Genomic DNA, 12,934 nt, shown 5'->3' with positions numbered 1-12,934 from the left:
TTGTCGTCTCGTGTCAGAATCGAATGTGGGCTAGCAGTGCTACTTCAGTTAGGCACAGGGTTGCCAGATCGAGTGTTTTACCATCCAATTGGTTTGTTTAGGGTAAAAATATGGCACTAGACGAGTTTTTTGTATAGAATTGCCACACACATTTTAAAAATCAGTTCAAATTGCGCAGGATTTAGTGCCTCCATGCATTTTTGAGCATTTATTGGACTGGAAATCGTCACATCTGGCAACCCTGGTTAGGTGACACAGCGAACAGAGAAAGACACAAACAGGGCTGTACCATTTCAGGCAATCGGGGCGGGGGTGGATGGGGGCTTTATATTAGGCAAAAAAAACCTGTTAATTTGCCCCAATTAAGTAATGGGGTAGGGGCCTACACAATGTTTAAAGACAAAAACGATGGGCCTATTCATAAATAATTCATATTGATTTTGAAATGTAATCATCAGTGTTGCCACAGTTACTTTGAAAAGTAATCCAATTACTGATTACTGATTACTCCTTGAAAAAGTAACTTAGTTACTTTACTGATTACTCAATTGTAAAAGTAACTAGGTTAGATTACTAGTTACTTTTTTAGTTACTTTCCCCAGCTGCTGACAACAACCCTCTGCCACCTCAACATAACAATGATACCTGTTTTGCCAAAACTCACTTTATAGTCACCCTTTCTTGACTTCAATGAAATTAAATACTTGTTTTATAAAAAGTAAAATAATCTTTCTTGACCTCATATTTAACTGTTGACAGCACTGTAACAGTAAAACTTGCAATTTCTAACCTACATTGTTTGTAAATGTAACTATTAAATTCTAACATTTTTCTAACATTTAAATTCTCTATAAACATTTTACTTGTCAAAATTATTATTATTTTAAGTAGTTGTAGGAAAAAAACGGCTTCAAAACTGGACCTTTAATCTAGGGGTATTGGGGGGGCACATCCCTGCCCCACGCCCCCATTCCATATGGATTTGCCCCTGCTGTGGCGTTTGAGCACAAAGAATGGATAACATTTATTTATGCAGAAAACATGACCAGATTTACAGGTCAGAAAGTTTTATTGCGTTTTCACATCATGTGGTCCTCAGAAAGAGAGTTTAGGTGCATTTGAGTGGAAGATAGTGTTAGTTGTTGACACGTCGCGGAGGATCAGCTGTTTTTAACGAGACGATACGGAGCGGCTCAGCTCAGAATTCTAAATAAAGGAGAAAAATAAAGCATAAAAATGACTTTGTAAAGCTCAGTGCAGGTGTGCTGTTTTCACCGCGCTTTAAGAGATGAGGACGAGTCTTAGCTTAAAGTGGGCAGTTTAGAACCCCGACCTCCTGCCCACGGACCAAGTTTAATGCTGCTGTTGACCCACAATGCAAAAATAATAGTAACGCACAGTGACTTGGAGAAGTAACTTTAATCTGATTACTCATTTGGAAAGATTAACGCGTTAGATTACTCGTTACAAAAAAAGTGGTTAGATTAGAGTAACGCGTTACCGGCATCACTGGTAATAATGTAATAATTTCAACACATTTTTCAGTCAATTGGAGGCCCTGCAAACTAGTGCAACATGGTTGGTGCCCCACGCAGGCTGCGTAGTTTGCTTATGCCGAACGGTGGTGCTGTATAGCATATATATTTTGAAAGTACAGGTTGTCCTGAAAAAAAGAGACATAAAACTTGATTGTGGGATGTAGGGAGAGCTGTTATCAGCAATAATAAAACATTTATGCCAGGAGAGTGAACTGTCCAAAAAATGCCCTCGAACCCCAGAGGGTTAACCACTGAATCTGAAACATGACGGTAGATGCGTGAAACGACATGGAATAAGTCTCTTTGCCAAAGGGTATTCCATGTGACATCAGTGACCCTTTGGCCTTGGCAGAGGTTTGCACTATCTGAGTGCTTCTAGTTTCAGAATGTTTCACATTTATATACTGTGCAGAACATTTTAAAATCATAAATATAGTCAAACATGAATTGTGTACCTGCAGGGAAACCTGCCATGGCCATGAATGAGGCACCGCCTCCTCACATTTTGCAAAATAATCCGGTGAGCCGGTGATTACGGGAGGGATGGCAGGAACACCACAACCTAAACACCATAGATCTATTAACATTCATTCTTCACAAAGTTACAGATTTTTTTCTTTCTTTTTGCTGTTCTGATGCCTTGCTTGTGCCTGTTTTCTTGTGTTTTGTTTGCTTTTGGTTTTACTGTTTTTTTTTTTTTGTACATGCCCGGTTCTCCTTCTTGTGGCTCTTTCACCTTTTTCTCATTTTCCTTTCTGCACAGTTGCATGTCATCCATTCATCATGCATGCATGTCTTTAGCTTGTTCTTCTGTACAAGTTATTGAATGTAATCAGTGACCTACGGTGATGACTGGATGTCTTTGTTGCTATGTTTTTGTTAAGGATCCCTGGGTACTGCTGGAATGACTCTGAGTCAAATGTATGGTTACTTAGGGAGACTTATGAGTATTATTTGCATCATGAGGGAATGTATGTAAGCTATGACATTTTGGGCATGTGAGGTGTTTCTCTGGGAATGATTCAGCACCCAGGTGCTAGTGTGTTAATGACCACAACGAATGGAAGAGCTCACAAGGAACACTCATGTTTCAACTGGTGGGAGCAGATAGATGGCTACATTCAGGTCCAAGACCCAAGGTGGATATGTAGTGTGGTGGATATGGTGATGTCCAGCATTTGGTATGCTTATGTATTTTTGGTCAAAAATGAATGCTGTAAAAACAGAAAGTTGATAGGAAAATATTTTTGGAGAAATTAGGCACCATGGGGGTTTGGGGTTTTGGAGTTTAAATGTTGTTATTGTGGTTCATGTTAGTTTAACAGTGTTGTTAGTGGTATTGATTTACTGAGTTTTTGTAGTTCAATTGGTTTAGTCAGTTTAGTTAAGTGTCATGTTGCCTTTACCATGAGTGAGAAGGTTAGTGTGTTTGATGTCTTCTGACATGTCTCTGTTTGTGGGTGTGTAAAAATAAAAGTGTACATGTGTGCGTGTGTGAATGTGTGCATTTTCAACCACAGACAAACTGGACAGAACTGACATTTGCTGTTTGGTATGTTTATGTATTTTGGGTCCGATGACCGCCGCCAAAATGGAACATTGATAGGACTAATATTTTTAGAGAAACTACAGATGTTCTCTAACCCTCTTCTTTTTTGGCAGCTCAGTCTCGAAAGACCGTGTGACCCCAATTCCAATGAAGTTGGAATGTTGTGTAAAATGTAAATGAAAACAGAATACAATGATATGCAAATCCTCTTCAACCTATATTCAATTGAATACACCACAAAGACAAGATATTTAATGTTCAAACTGATAAACTTTATTGTTTTTGTGCAAATATTTGCTCATTTTGAAATGGATGCCTGCAACACGTTAAAAAAAAAGCTTGGACAGTGGTACGTTTACCACTGTGTTACATCACCGTTCCTTCAAACAACACTCAATAAGCGTTTGACACTAATTGTTGAAGCTTTATAGGTGGAATTCTTTCCCATCCTTGCTTGATGTACGACTTCAGTTGTTCAACAGTCTAGGGTCTCCCTTGTCATATTTTGCACTTCATAATGTGCCACACATTTTCAATGGGCAACAGGTCTGGACTGCAGGCAGGCCAGTCTAGTACCTGCACTCTTTTACTACGAAGCCACGCTGTTGTAACGTGCAGAATGTGGCTTGGCATTGTCTTGCTGAAATAAGCAGGGATGTCCCTGAAAAAGATGTTGCTTGGATAGCAGCATGTGTTGCTCGAAAACTTGGATGTACCTTTAATCATTGATGGTGCCATCACAGATGTGTAAGTTTCCCATGCCATGAGCACTAACACACCCCCATATCATCACAGATGCTGGCTTTTGAACTTTGTGCTGGTAACAATCTGGATGGTCTTCTTCCTCTTTTGTCCGGAGGACACAATGTCCATGATTTCCAAAAACAATTTGAAATGTGGACTCATCAGACCACAGCACACTTCTCCATGCTGCATCTGTCCATTTTAGATGAGCTCGGCCCAACGAAGGCGGCAGCGTTTCTGGATGTTGATGTGTGGCTTTCGCGTTGCATGGTAGAGTTTTAACTTGCATTTGTAGATGTAGCGACGAACTGTGTTAACTGACAATGGTTTTCTGAAGTGTTCCTGAGCCCACGCAGTAAGATCCTTTACACAATGATATCAGTTTTTGATGCAGTGCCGCCTGAGGGATCAAAGGTCACGGGCATTCATTGTTGGTTTTCGGCCTTGCCGCTTATGTGTAGAAAATTCTCCAGTTGTTCACAAAGTGGTGATCCTTGCCCCATCTTTGCTCGTGAACGGCTGAGCCTTTTGGGGATGCTCCTTTTATACCCAATCATGACACTCACAATTAGTGTCCTCAGTTTCCAAATGCTGATTGAGTGTTGTTAGAAAGAAAGGTGATGTAACAGAGTGGTAAACATACCACTGTCTCAGCTCTTTTGAAGCATGTTACAGACATCCATTTCAAAATGAGCAAATATATGCACAAAAACAATAAAGTTTATCAGTTTGAACATTAAATATCTTGTCTTTGCAGTGTATTCAATTGAAAATAGATTGTTTTTATTTACATTTCACACAACGTCCCAACTTCATTGGAACTGGAGTTGTATATAAATCGATAAGGTTGTTAGATGTTACAGGTTTTCCTTCTTATGTGACTGCAGAGGCCAATTTGTGACAGTCCTTGTTGCAGCATGGGCAGATAAAGTCAGATGCAGAAGGGTTGTTTGCAATGGCAGCAGACGTCTTTCGATTTCTTTTGTCTTCTGCATTTTTGGCTCTTTCAGAGTCGTGATGTGATTTGCCTGCTCAAAATAAGTAGCGCCAGGTAGAGCGGTCCATGGCTAGTGTTTCCCAGCTTGTCAATGAAATGTTGCAAGATTTCAGGTCCCTTTTGCAGGTGTCTTTAAAAGGCAGTAGGGGTCGTCCAACACATTTAGTTCCTTGGGCCAGTTGTCCAAACAGCATGTTTTTGGCATCTTATGAACTCTGCCTGTTTTTTTGCACCATGCCTCAGCCTCACATCTGCCTGCTACCTCCACCTCTGTGAATGTAAAACTGTCTCGAACCCCAGCCTGATTTTTTTGACAAGGCTTTTTCATACTCCTACGCTGTTGTCAGTGAGTTTTGCATTTGCGTCCATTTTTTTTCTGAGCCATCCCTCCATGGCCCCTGACAGAGGTGCTATTTCTCTCTCTTTGTCTCTGTCACACGTCTTCCTTCTGTTTCGTTCACAACCGACACGTCACTAGCAGTCACTGACCATTTTAATTGAGTTTGCCCCTTCTATGAGGACTGAGAAAGGCAGGTCAGACATTGTGGTCAGCTCCTGTTCTAGCATTGAATACTTGTAAAAGGTACAGGCCTTCAGGCTGACTATTGCCAGGTCCAGAGCCTCATAAAACTGGTCTTTCTCCTCAGAGGTGGAATAGTTACCACCTAGCTCCAGTGAGATGTGATCGTTTCTCCAACTGTTGGAAGCAACCCCTGGCACACTAGCTATACACCAATCAAGCTGCAGCTTAGAACTGGTAAATGTTACTTCCTGTGTTGTATCAACACCTTTCAATGATGCTGGAGTATCCTCTCCAGTGAAGGTACAAAGCCTGGGCAGATAGTAGGGAGAATCAGCTGTTGCCCATGCAGCAGAAGCCCCCCTCCACAAAATTGGTGAGTCCAAGGGAATGACAGACGCCTATACAACTTGACACCAATGGCATTGCAGGAATTGTCAGAATGATGTTGATTGCAACATCAAACCACCTTTGGGACCCCACCTGAAGATTTGCTGTCGGGGTGTGCTCCCTTAGTCTTGCCCTAGAAGGGTATAGCCACAAAGTAGTGGATTTTTGAAATTTGACATTTCCTTTCCTAGGTGGGCTTCCATCCAAGGTTAACTAGCCTCATTAGCCTGAAGCAACTGGTTTTAAGGTGCCAGCAGTCTGCATTCACCACCTGATTGGTGGTCCGCTGGACTTAGAGCTAAATCACTCATGAAGGCCAGGGGCTGGGCTTTAATTGACAGAGTTGACCAGAGACACAAGCCATGTGGGCATTTCTAGGGGAGTGGGTGCTTATCTCCAAAACCAACCCCAGTAATGTCAACTTTTGAGGTCCAAAGGTTGACATGGGTAAGTATTTGAGGCAATGATTTCACACACCTGTCTACTCTCCGTGGCAGTGATTCCACATCCCCATGGTCCAATCCTGATTATGGATCAGTGCAGCTTTCCAACCCTGAATCCAAAGCAGCTAAAGGGCAGTGTGCCTCTTCAGCTCCAGTTGTGACAGCTGATGGTCTGCATGAGTCACCAACAACTGAGTCTGGGGCAACTAGAAGTCATTCAACCCTGTCCTGATGCAGCCTCCATCACCAGTTGGCTGTTGTGGCTACAAATCCACCCTCCAGACATCTGTGCCTCCTGCTGCCATCCTTCAGCATTTGTCACAACCTCCTGGTTGCTCTTGCTCTCCCTTTGAGTTTCCCTTGTGTGTCTTCTCTTCTGTTTGCTTAACTATAACATTTTTAGTGTCTTTGAATTTATTTATTTATTTCTATATTTAACAATGATTTTTGCATAATACAAATTCTTACAAAATGTCTTTATGGAAAACTAAGTTAACGGAACATTTTCTGCACTGCTATGATGAAGACAAACTATGAACCGAGCAGCTGTTTGAAATGTGGGTGACACAGTCAACCCTGCGGCTCATAACATAAGCAATCTGTTCAGACTGTAATTACCCATGATGCTTCACTGACATCGTGTGAGTGTGTCTGACTCACTGTAGGTGGCGCCAATGAATGCGAGGCATGAAAGGATCCACAGGAAGGCCATGGTTCGATGATGGCTGTCCTATCACACCCAGAGCTTTTATAGAGGACTTGGACATCTTATCAGAGGACGCTGGGAGTCTGGACACATTGAGATCATGTGCACTTTTCCATTTGGCTGGAATTGTCAATCATTAACTCATTGTGACATTATCAAAGCCTCCAGGACATGTCAAAACATGTTCCAAATAACAGTGGAATAGAATCCAACATATATCAAATCATTATTTTATGCATATCTCAGTTGTTTGCTGTTTTCCACAGACAGTTAATACTAAATGTTACGTCATAAAAATGATTTCACTGGCTTCCTGTAAAACTTTCTACAATTATTAGTTTAATATTTCAAACACACATATTTCATACTTGAATCTGAAGAAATGATAACATGATATAAAGTCACAGTTATTAAATAAATGCATGCTTTACTATGTGTCAGAATCAGACTGCTTTTGCTGTCACTGCACAGCTCTATAATGAAATTAGATGCTTCTCATCAGTGGAGCATACAAACAGTACAATGCATCGTTCAGCATATAAATATATAAACAAATAGTCAATATTGCATTATCTGTAGGTCACTCTAATAACACTCCAGTTCTCCACTGGCTCAGAGGACTAATTTTCATCTCTTAAACATTACTCGAGGCCATCAAATATGGACACTGGGCATTGTGAAAACTTTACGTCCATCTGTCTGTCCAGTCCTGTTACTGCCAGAGTCTCATTACTGGGACACAGATCTTAGACAAGTTCAAAGATGGCTAACAGTTATCTATTTTAAGAGGTATTTTAACAGGTTAAAAGTCATATTCTGTTTCATTCTGTTCCTGTTTTTTTTTTTTTTTTTTTTTTTGAGGGGCGGGGTGACAGCCAATCAGAGTAGAGTGTCACCGTGATGTCAGTTGGTAGTCTAGCTAGCTGCAAACTCTGTTTCATTTGTCTCTAACTATAACCTCTTTGTCATATACTATGTAAAACCTACAAGAAAACTGGTAACACCTCTGGAGTGATTTACAAGACATTAAGAGAACGTCAGTGTGCACGCAAACTTCCACTACCTCATAGCTAACTTCCGCTCTTGTCAAAAGCTCATGTGTGCGCACACGCATACCCTCGTGCAGATGCCATTAAAACATAAATATTGTTTATGATTGATTGATTGATTGATTGATTGATAGAGGGGCTTGAATAATTGCATGTAAGACAACAGGATCTTAATAATTAATGTAAATAACAATAAATGCATAATTGATTTTACATACATACATATGCAGTATATATATATATATATATATATGCAGGGGTGGTGGCCAAGTGGTTAATACGCTTGGTTTCAGTGCAGAAGGTTCCAAGTTCAAATCCCACCACTGCCACATTTCTCCATGTAATGTGGACCTGCGTCACGAAGGGCATCTGGCGTAAAACCTGTGCTAATTCAACATGCAGATCCACCTTGGATTTGCTGTGGCGACCCTGAGTCCAAACAAGGGAGCAGCCGAAGGGACTTACTTTTATATATATACAGTGGTTTGCAAAAAGTATTCAGCCCTTTGGTATTTCACACATCTTAATTTGTTTATGACATTTCATATACAAAACGTAAATCAGGCTTCTCAATATAAAATTTCTAAAATGATCTAGACTCAAACTGAACGTAAATCTCTACAACTTGATATAAATTAATTAAAAATATAAAAGCCAAGATGATGGGTTGCATAAGTCATCAGCCCCTTTGGTATAATACCTGTAAATAATCAGTTTAATTGCCAGTTTTCTTCAGACAAGACAGGGGATGGATACATGAACATTTCCAAGCCACTGAATATGTCTTGAACTTTACTTACATCAGTTATGAAGAAATACAAACATTATGGCACTCTGTGGTAAATCCGTGTAGAGCAGACAGTTCTCAAAAACTGAGTGACTGTGCAAGAATCTCCTCTGTACCACTTGCATGAAATGTTGATATGTATGTACAGACATGATCACATGCGGGGACCGGCCAACCACGTCTGAGCGCACACAGCACAGCAAGGCGTCTCTCAGCTGATCGCTGCCCAGGCACACACTGACAGCTGGACATGACGGCTCAGTGCACATGATGTGTTACATTAAAAACACAGAGACCACAGCCAGGACAGGTATATAAATAATTACTACAGTAACTACATACACAATTACATAACAAATAACTAAAATAAATAATCACAGAGCAAAGAAAAGGAGAGTGACACTTTGGTCTGTGGGCTGAATGAACAGATGGGTGTTTCTGCGTGAGCCGCTGCTGTTGAGATCTCTGGACCTGGACATCACAGCTGGAGAACACGTGCCGTGTTTTGAAGGACATGACCTTACAACCGTCCATCATGAAGCACATGCGTGTGCCTGCTGTCCTCACATGGAAATACATAAAACATATATCCCCTTTGCGACGGGCTGCAGTGGCCGCACAGCGCGCACCTCGACAGGCTGTGCCAAGTGAAACGGACTGTCAGATCATGTGTAAAATCAGCTGGTGATCTGAATGTCATGTCACCCACGTGTAAGCTATGGTCCACATGACGCGGTGTCTGTCCTTCAGTGCACTGCCGGTGCACTGCTGACTGGACAAGCAGGACTGGCTGGACACATGCGTGGGGCCAGCAGATGTGGACATAAGAGCGTACTGCTTCATACCTGTAACTAAATATTATACATTGTGGAGTTTTTTTCCTCACAGCAGCGGCATCCAGAGACAAAGGGAGTGTGTCCCCTTGTGCCCTGCATCTGTTCAGATATGTGTGCTCGCAAGTCACAGCTGGGGAACACCTGTAGTGGCTGGTAGAATATGACATCGCATAACTACACCATGAAGCGCGGACGTCAGCTTGCTGTCCTTAAGTGAGAATAAATTAAAACATATCGCTTCAGCTGACTGCTGCGTCAGCGCACCACAACACTGGTGAATATCGTGCCATGCTGAGAATCACAGTGAGGTGTGTGTCACTCTGGAATTTCCCCACATTGTAATAATTAAAACATATCACATTTGCAACACGGTCACCAGTGGAACACTGTGCACTGGACACACCATGCCGGCTGATGTGTGCATGACACAAGAGTCGACTCTTCATGAGATGAGAGCCCAGCCGATGTCTTCATGAGAGGAGGTAATTCATGTAAAACAAAAGGGTGAACATTAATCCACGTCATTTCATTACTTCCTGGTGTACATCTAGGCGGAAGCTAACTCCACTCTTTATAACAGGAATGAAGTATTATGAATTGTGGTGTTTTATTAATTTTTTGGTCCGCTGCTGTGTGCGCGACTTTCCAGGAGCTCGCACTGTGTTCGTGCGGGCGAACATGAGCGTGCACGAAACCATCGCTGCAGTATCGTGCACACCTGTCTGACCGTACGTCCCTCCCGACAGCAGGTGGAATGTTTCACGGTTCCCCATTTTGTTTTTAGTTTGTGGATTTTCTTCCGGTTTCTGCGTCTTTCGTGTTATGTGTGAAGGGGCCCTAAAGTAACTATGCTACTTTTTCAAGGAGTAATCAGTAATTGGATTAATTTTTCAAAGTAACTGTGACACCACTGGTTGTGGAATTTCCATTTTTTCTTTTAGAATTATTTTTTTAAAAACAAACAAAACATTGTTTTTATTAATAATGCCTTTCAACTGCATTGCACACTTGATGTTGGGAAGGTGTAGTGACACGGACCCACAACAGGGGCATTAATGGACAGACAATGGATGAGTCAAAAAGTAACAATTTAATGTTGTGAATTGCACAACGGAATACAGACAAAAACAATAGAGGATTACAGTCAATCGTATACAAGGTGACGTGTGGGCAGGCTCGAGGATAGAAGACGTCTGTCCAAAGAAGAGCGGATCCCACACGGCTTCCACCGCCAGCGGATCTGAAGAACACCGGAGCCGCCAAGTCCCGAGTCCCAGGTGGCCACAGTCTCCAGCTGTCAGACCAGGTACTGCTGGCAGAAACAGAAACAGTTAATGGTGGGTGTGTGAAGACACACCCAGTAATCGTCCCTTGGTTAGTTCCTCCGGGAGGGAGAACCTCCACCTCCAGAAACAATTTCACCCGTGCAGCTCCTGTTGGTCTCTTTCCTGGATGGAGTGAGAGGTGAAGAACGTCGCCCTCTCACTGTCCGCCAATCCAGCCTCCGACAGAGCCCGCAGGAACACGGCTGCACACAGAACAATGTTTTTAGTCTCAATATAAATCGCAGAGAAGGTTACCTCAATTGGTAGGTGATTTCTCGGCGAGGATGTGGAGTTGCAGCCCGGCCTTTATAGTGATGGTGATGAATGACAGCTGGTGTTGATAAGTAACAGCTGTCACTCCCAGTGGCTCTGATGCCCTCTCGTGCTTGGAGCCTGCACTCCAAGCAGGGTGCCATCTGGTGGTGGTGGGCCAGCAGTACCTCCTCTTCAGCGGCCCACACAACAGGACCCCCCCCCAACGGGCACTTCCTGGCGAGAACCAGCGTTTCAACTCCCTAAACGCGGCTTCGCACTGATCCGACCAGGTGAAGGGGACTTTTGTGGAGGTCAGGGCTGTCAGGGGGCTAACTACCTGACTGTAGCCTTTGATGAACCTCCAGTAAAAATTAGCAAAACCGAGGAACTGCTGTAGTTTCCTACGGTTTGTTGGTTGGGGCCAATCTCTCACCGCCGCAACCTTGGCCGGATCAGGGGCGACGGAGTTGGAGGAGATAATAAACCCCAGGAAGGACAAAGAAGTATGGTGGAACTCGCAATTCTCGCCCTTCACAAACAGCCGGTTCTCCAACAACCGCTGCAGGACCTGACGTACATGCTGAACATGAGTCTCAGGATCCGGGGAAAAGATGAGTATATCGTCCAGATGTAAAACCGATGCAGGAAGTCCCGAAAGACGTCATTAACCAACGCTTGGAATGTCGCAGGCGTATTGGTGAGGCCGAACGGCATGACCAGGTACTCAAAGTGACCTAACGGGGTGTTAAATGCCGTCTTCCACTCGTCTCCCTCCCGGATCCGAACCAGGTGATAAGCATTCCTAAGATCCAGTTTAGTGAAAATTTGGGCTCCATGCAGGGGCGTGAACACTGAATCCTACAGAGGTAACAGGTATCGGTTGCGAACCGTGATCTCGTTCAACCCTCTGTAGTCAATGCATGGACGGAGTCCGCCGTCTTTTTTGCTCACAAAAAAGAAACCAGCACCCATCGGGGAGGTGGAGTTCTGGATCAAACCGGCAGCTAATGAGTCCCAGATGTAGGTCTCCATTGATTCACGTTCCGGACGTGAGAGGTTGTACAGCCTGCTGGATGGGTACTCAGCGCCCGGTATCAAATCAATGGCACAATCGTACGGACAGTGCGGGGGCAGCGTGAGTGCCAGATCTTTGCTGAAGACGTCAGCGAGATCGTGGTACTCCTTAGGCACCGCCGTCAGATTGGGGGGGACTTTAATCTCCTCCTTAGTTGTCACACCGGGTGGAACCGAGGATCCTAAACACTCCCGGTGGCAGGTTTCGCTCCACTGCGTCACAACCCCAGACGGCCAATCAATCCGGGGATTATGTTTTAACACCCATGGAAAACCCAAAATCACTCGGGAGGTAGGAGGTGTTACATAAAACACAATCTCCTCCCTGTGATTTCCAGACACAACCATTGTCACTGGCTGTGTCTGATGTGTGATTAGTGGAAGAAGGGTGCCATCTAGTGCCCGTACCGACAATGGTGACGGTAAGGCCACTAGAGGGAGCCCAACCTCCTTTGCCCATCTGCTATCCAGCAGATTCCCCTCTGACCCAGTGTCCACCAGTGCTGGGGCGTGAAGGGTTAGATCCCCACTCAGGATCGTAACTGGGATGCGTGCAGATCGTAGGGGTTTCCCCGCGTGAGTATTATGACCCACCCTTAGCCCAGTCTCTAAGGACGAGTGCTGCTGTTTTGACTGTTTGGGGCAGTTTTTCTGCGTGTGCTCGGTTGAGCTGCAGAGAAAACACTCCCCACGGACCAGCCTCCTTTGTCTCTGATCTGAT

The 12,934-nt window shown here is 43.6% G+C and overlaps 1 protein-coding gene across 1 annotated transcript in view; it reads right to left on the bottom strand.

Annotated features, from left to right (window-relative positions):
• LOC117502033 (chymotrypsin A-like) overlaps positions 1–6,924 on the bottom strand; it is a 51,504-nt gene extending 44,580 nt beyond the window's left edge. The window contains exons 1-2 of the mRNA XM_034161016.1: positions 6,842–6,924; positions 1,994–2,100 (exon numbers count right to left, since the gene is read on the bottom strand). Of these exons, the coding sequence (XP_034016907.1) occupies positions 1,994–2,100; positions 6,842–6,893 (159 nt within the window). The 5' untranslated portion in view covers positions 6,894–6,924. The remainder of the gene's footprint in view (positions 1–1,993; positions 2,101–6,841) is intronic.
• Positions 6,925–12,934: the final 6,010 nt, after the last annotated feature.

This window comes from Thalassophryne amazonica, chromosome 2 (genome assembly GCF_902500255.1).
Source record: "Thalassophryne amazonica chromosome 2, fThaAma1.1, whole genome shotgun sequence".
Lineage (NCBI taxonomy): Eukaryota > Metazoa > Chordata > Actinopteri > Batrachoidiformes > Batrachoididae > Thalassophryne > Thalassophryne amazonica.
The sequence above is the reverse complement of the archived record's forward strand: the minus strand, read 5'-3'. Positions and strand labels throughout refer to the sequence as shown.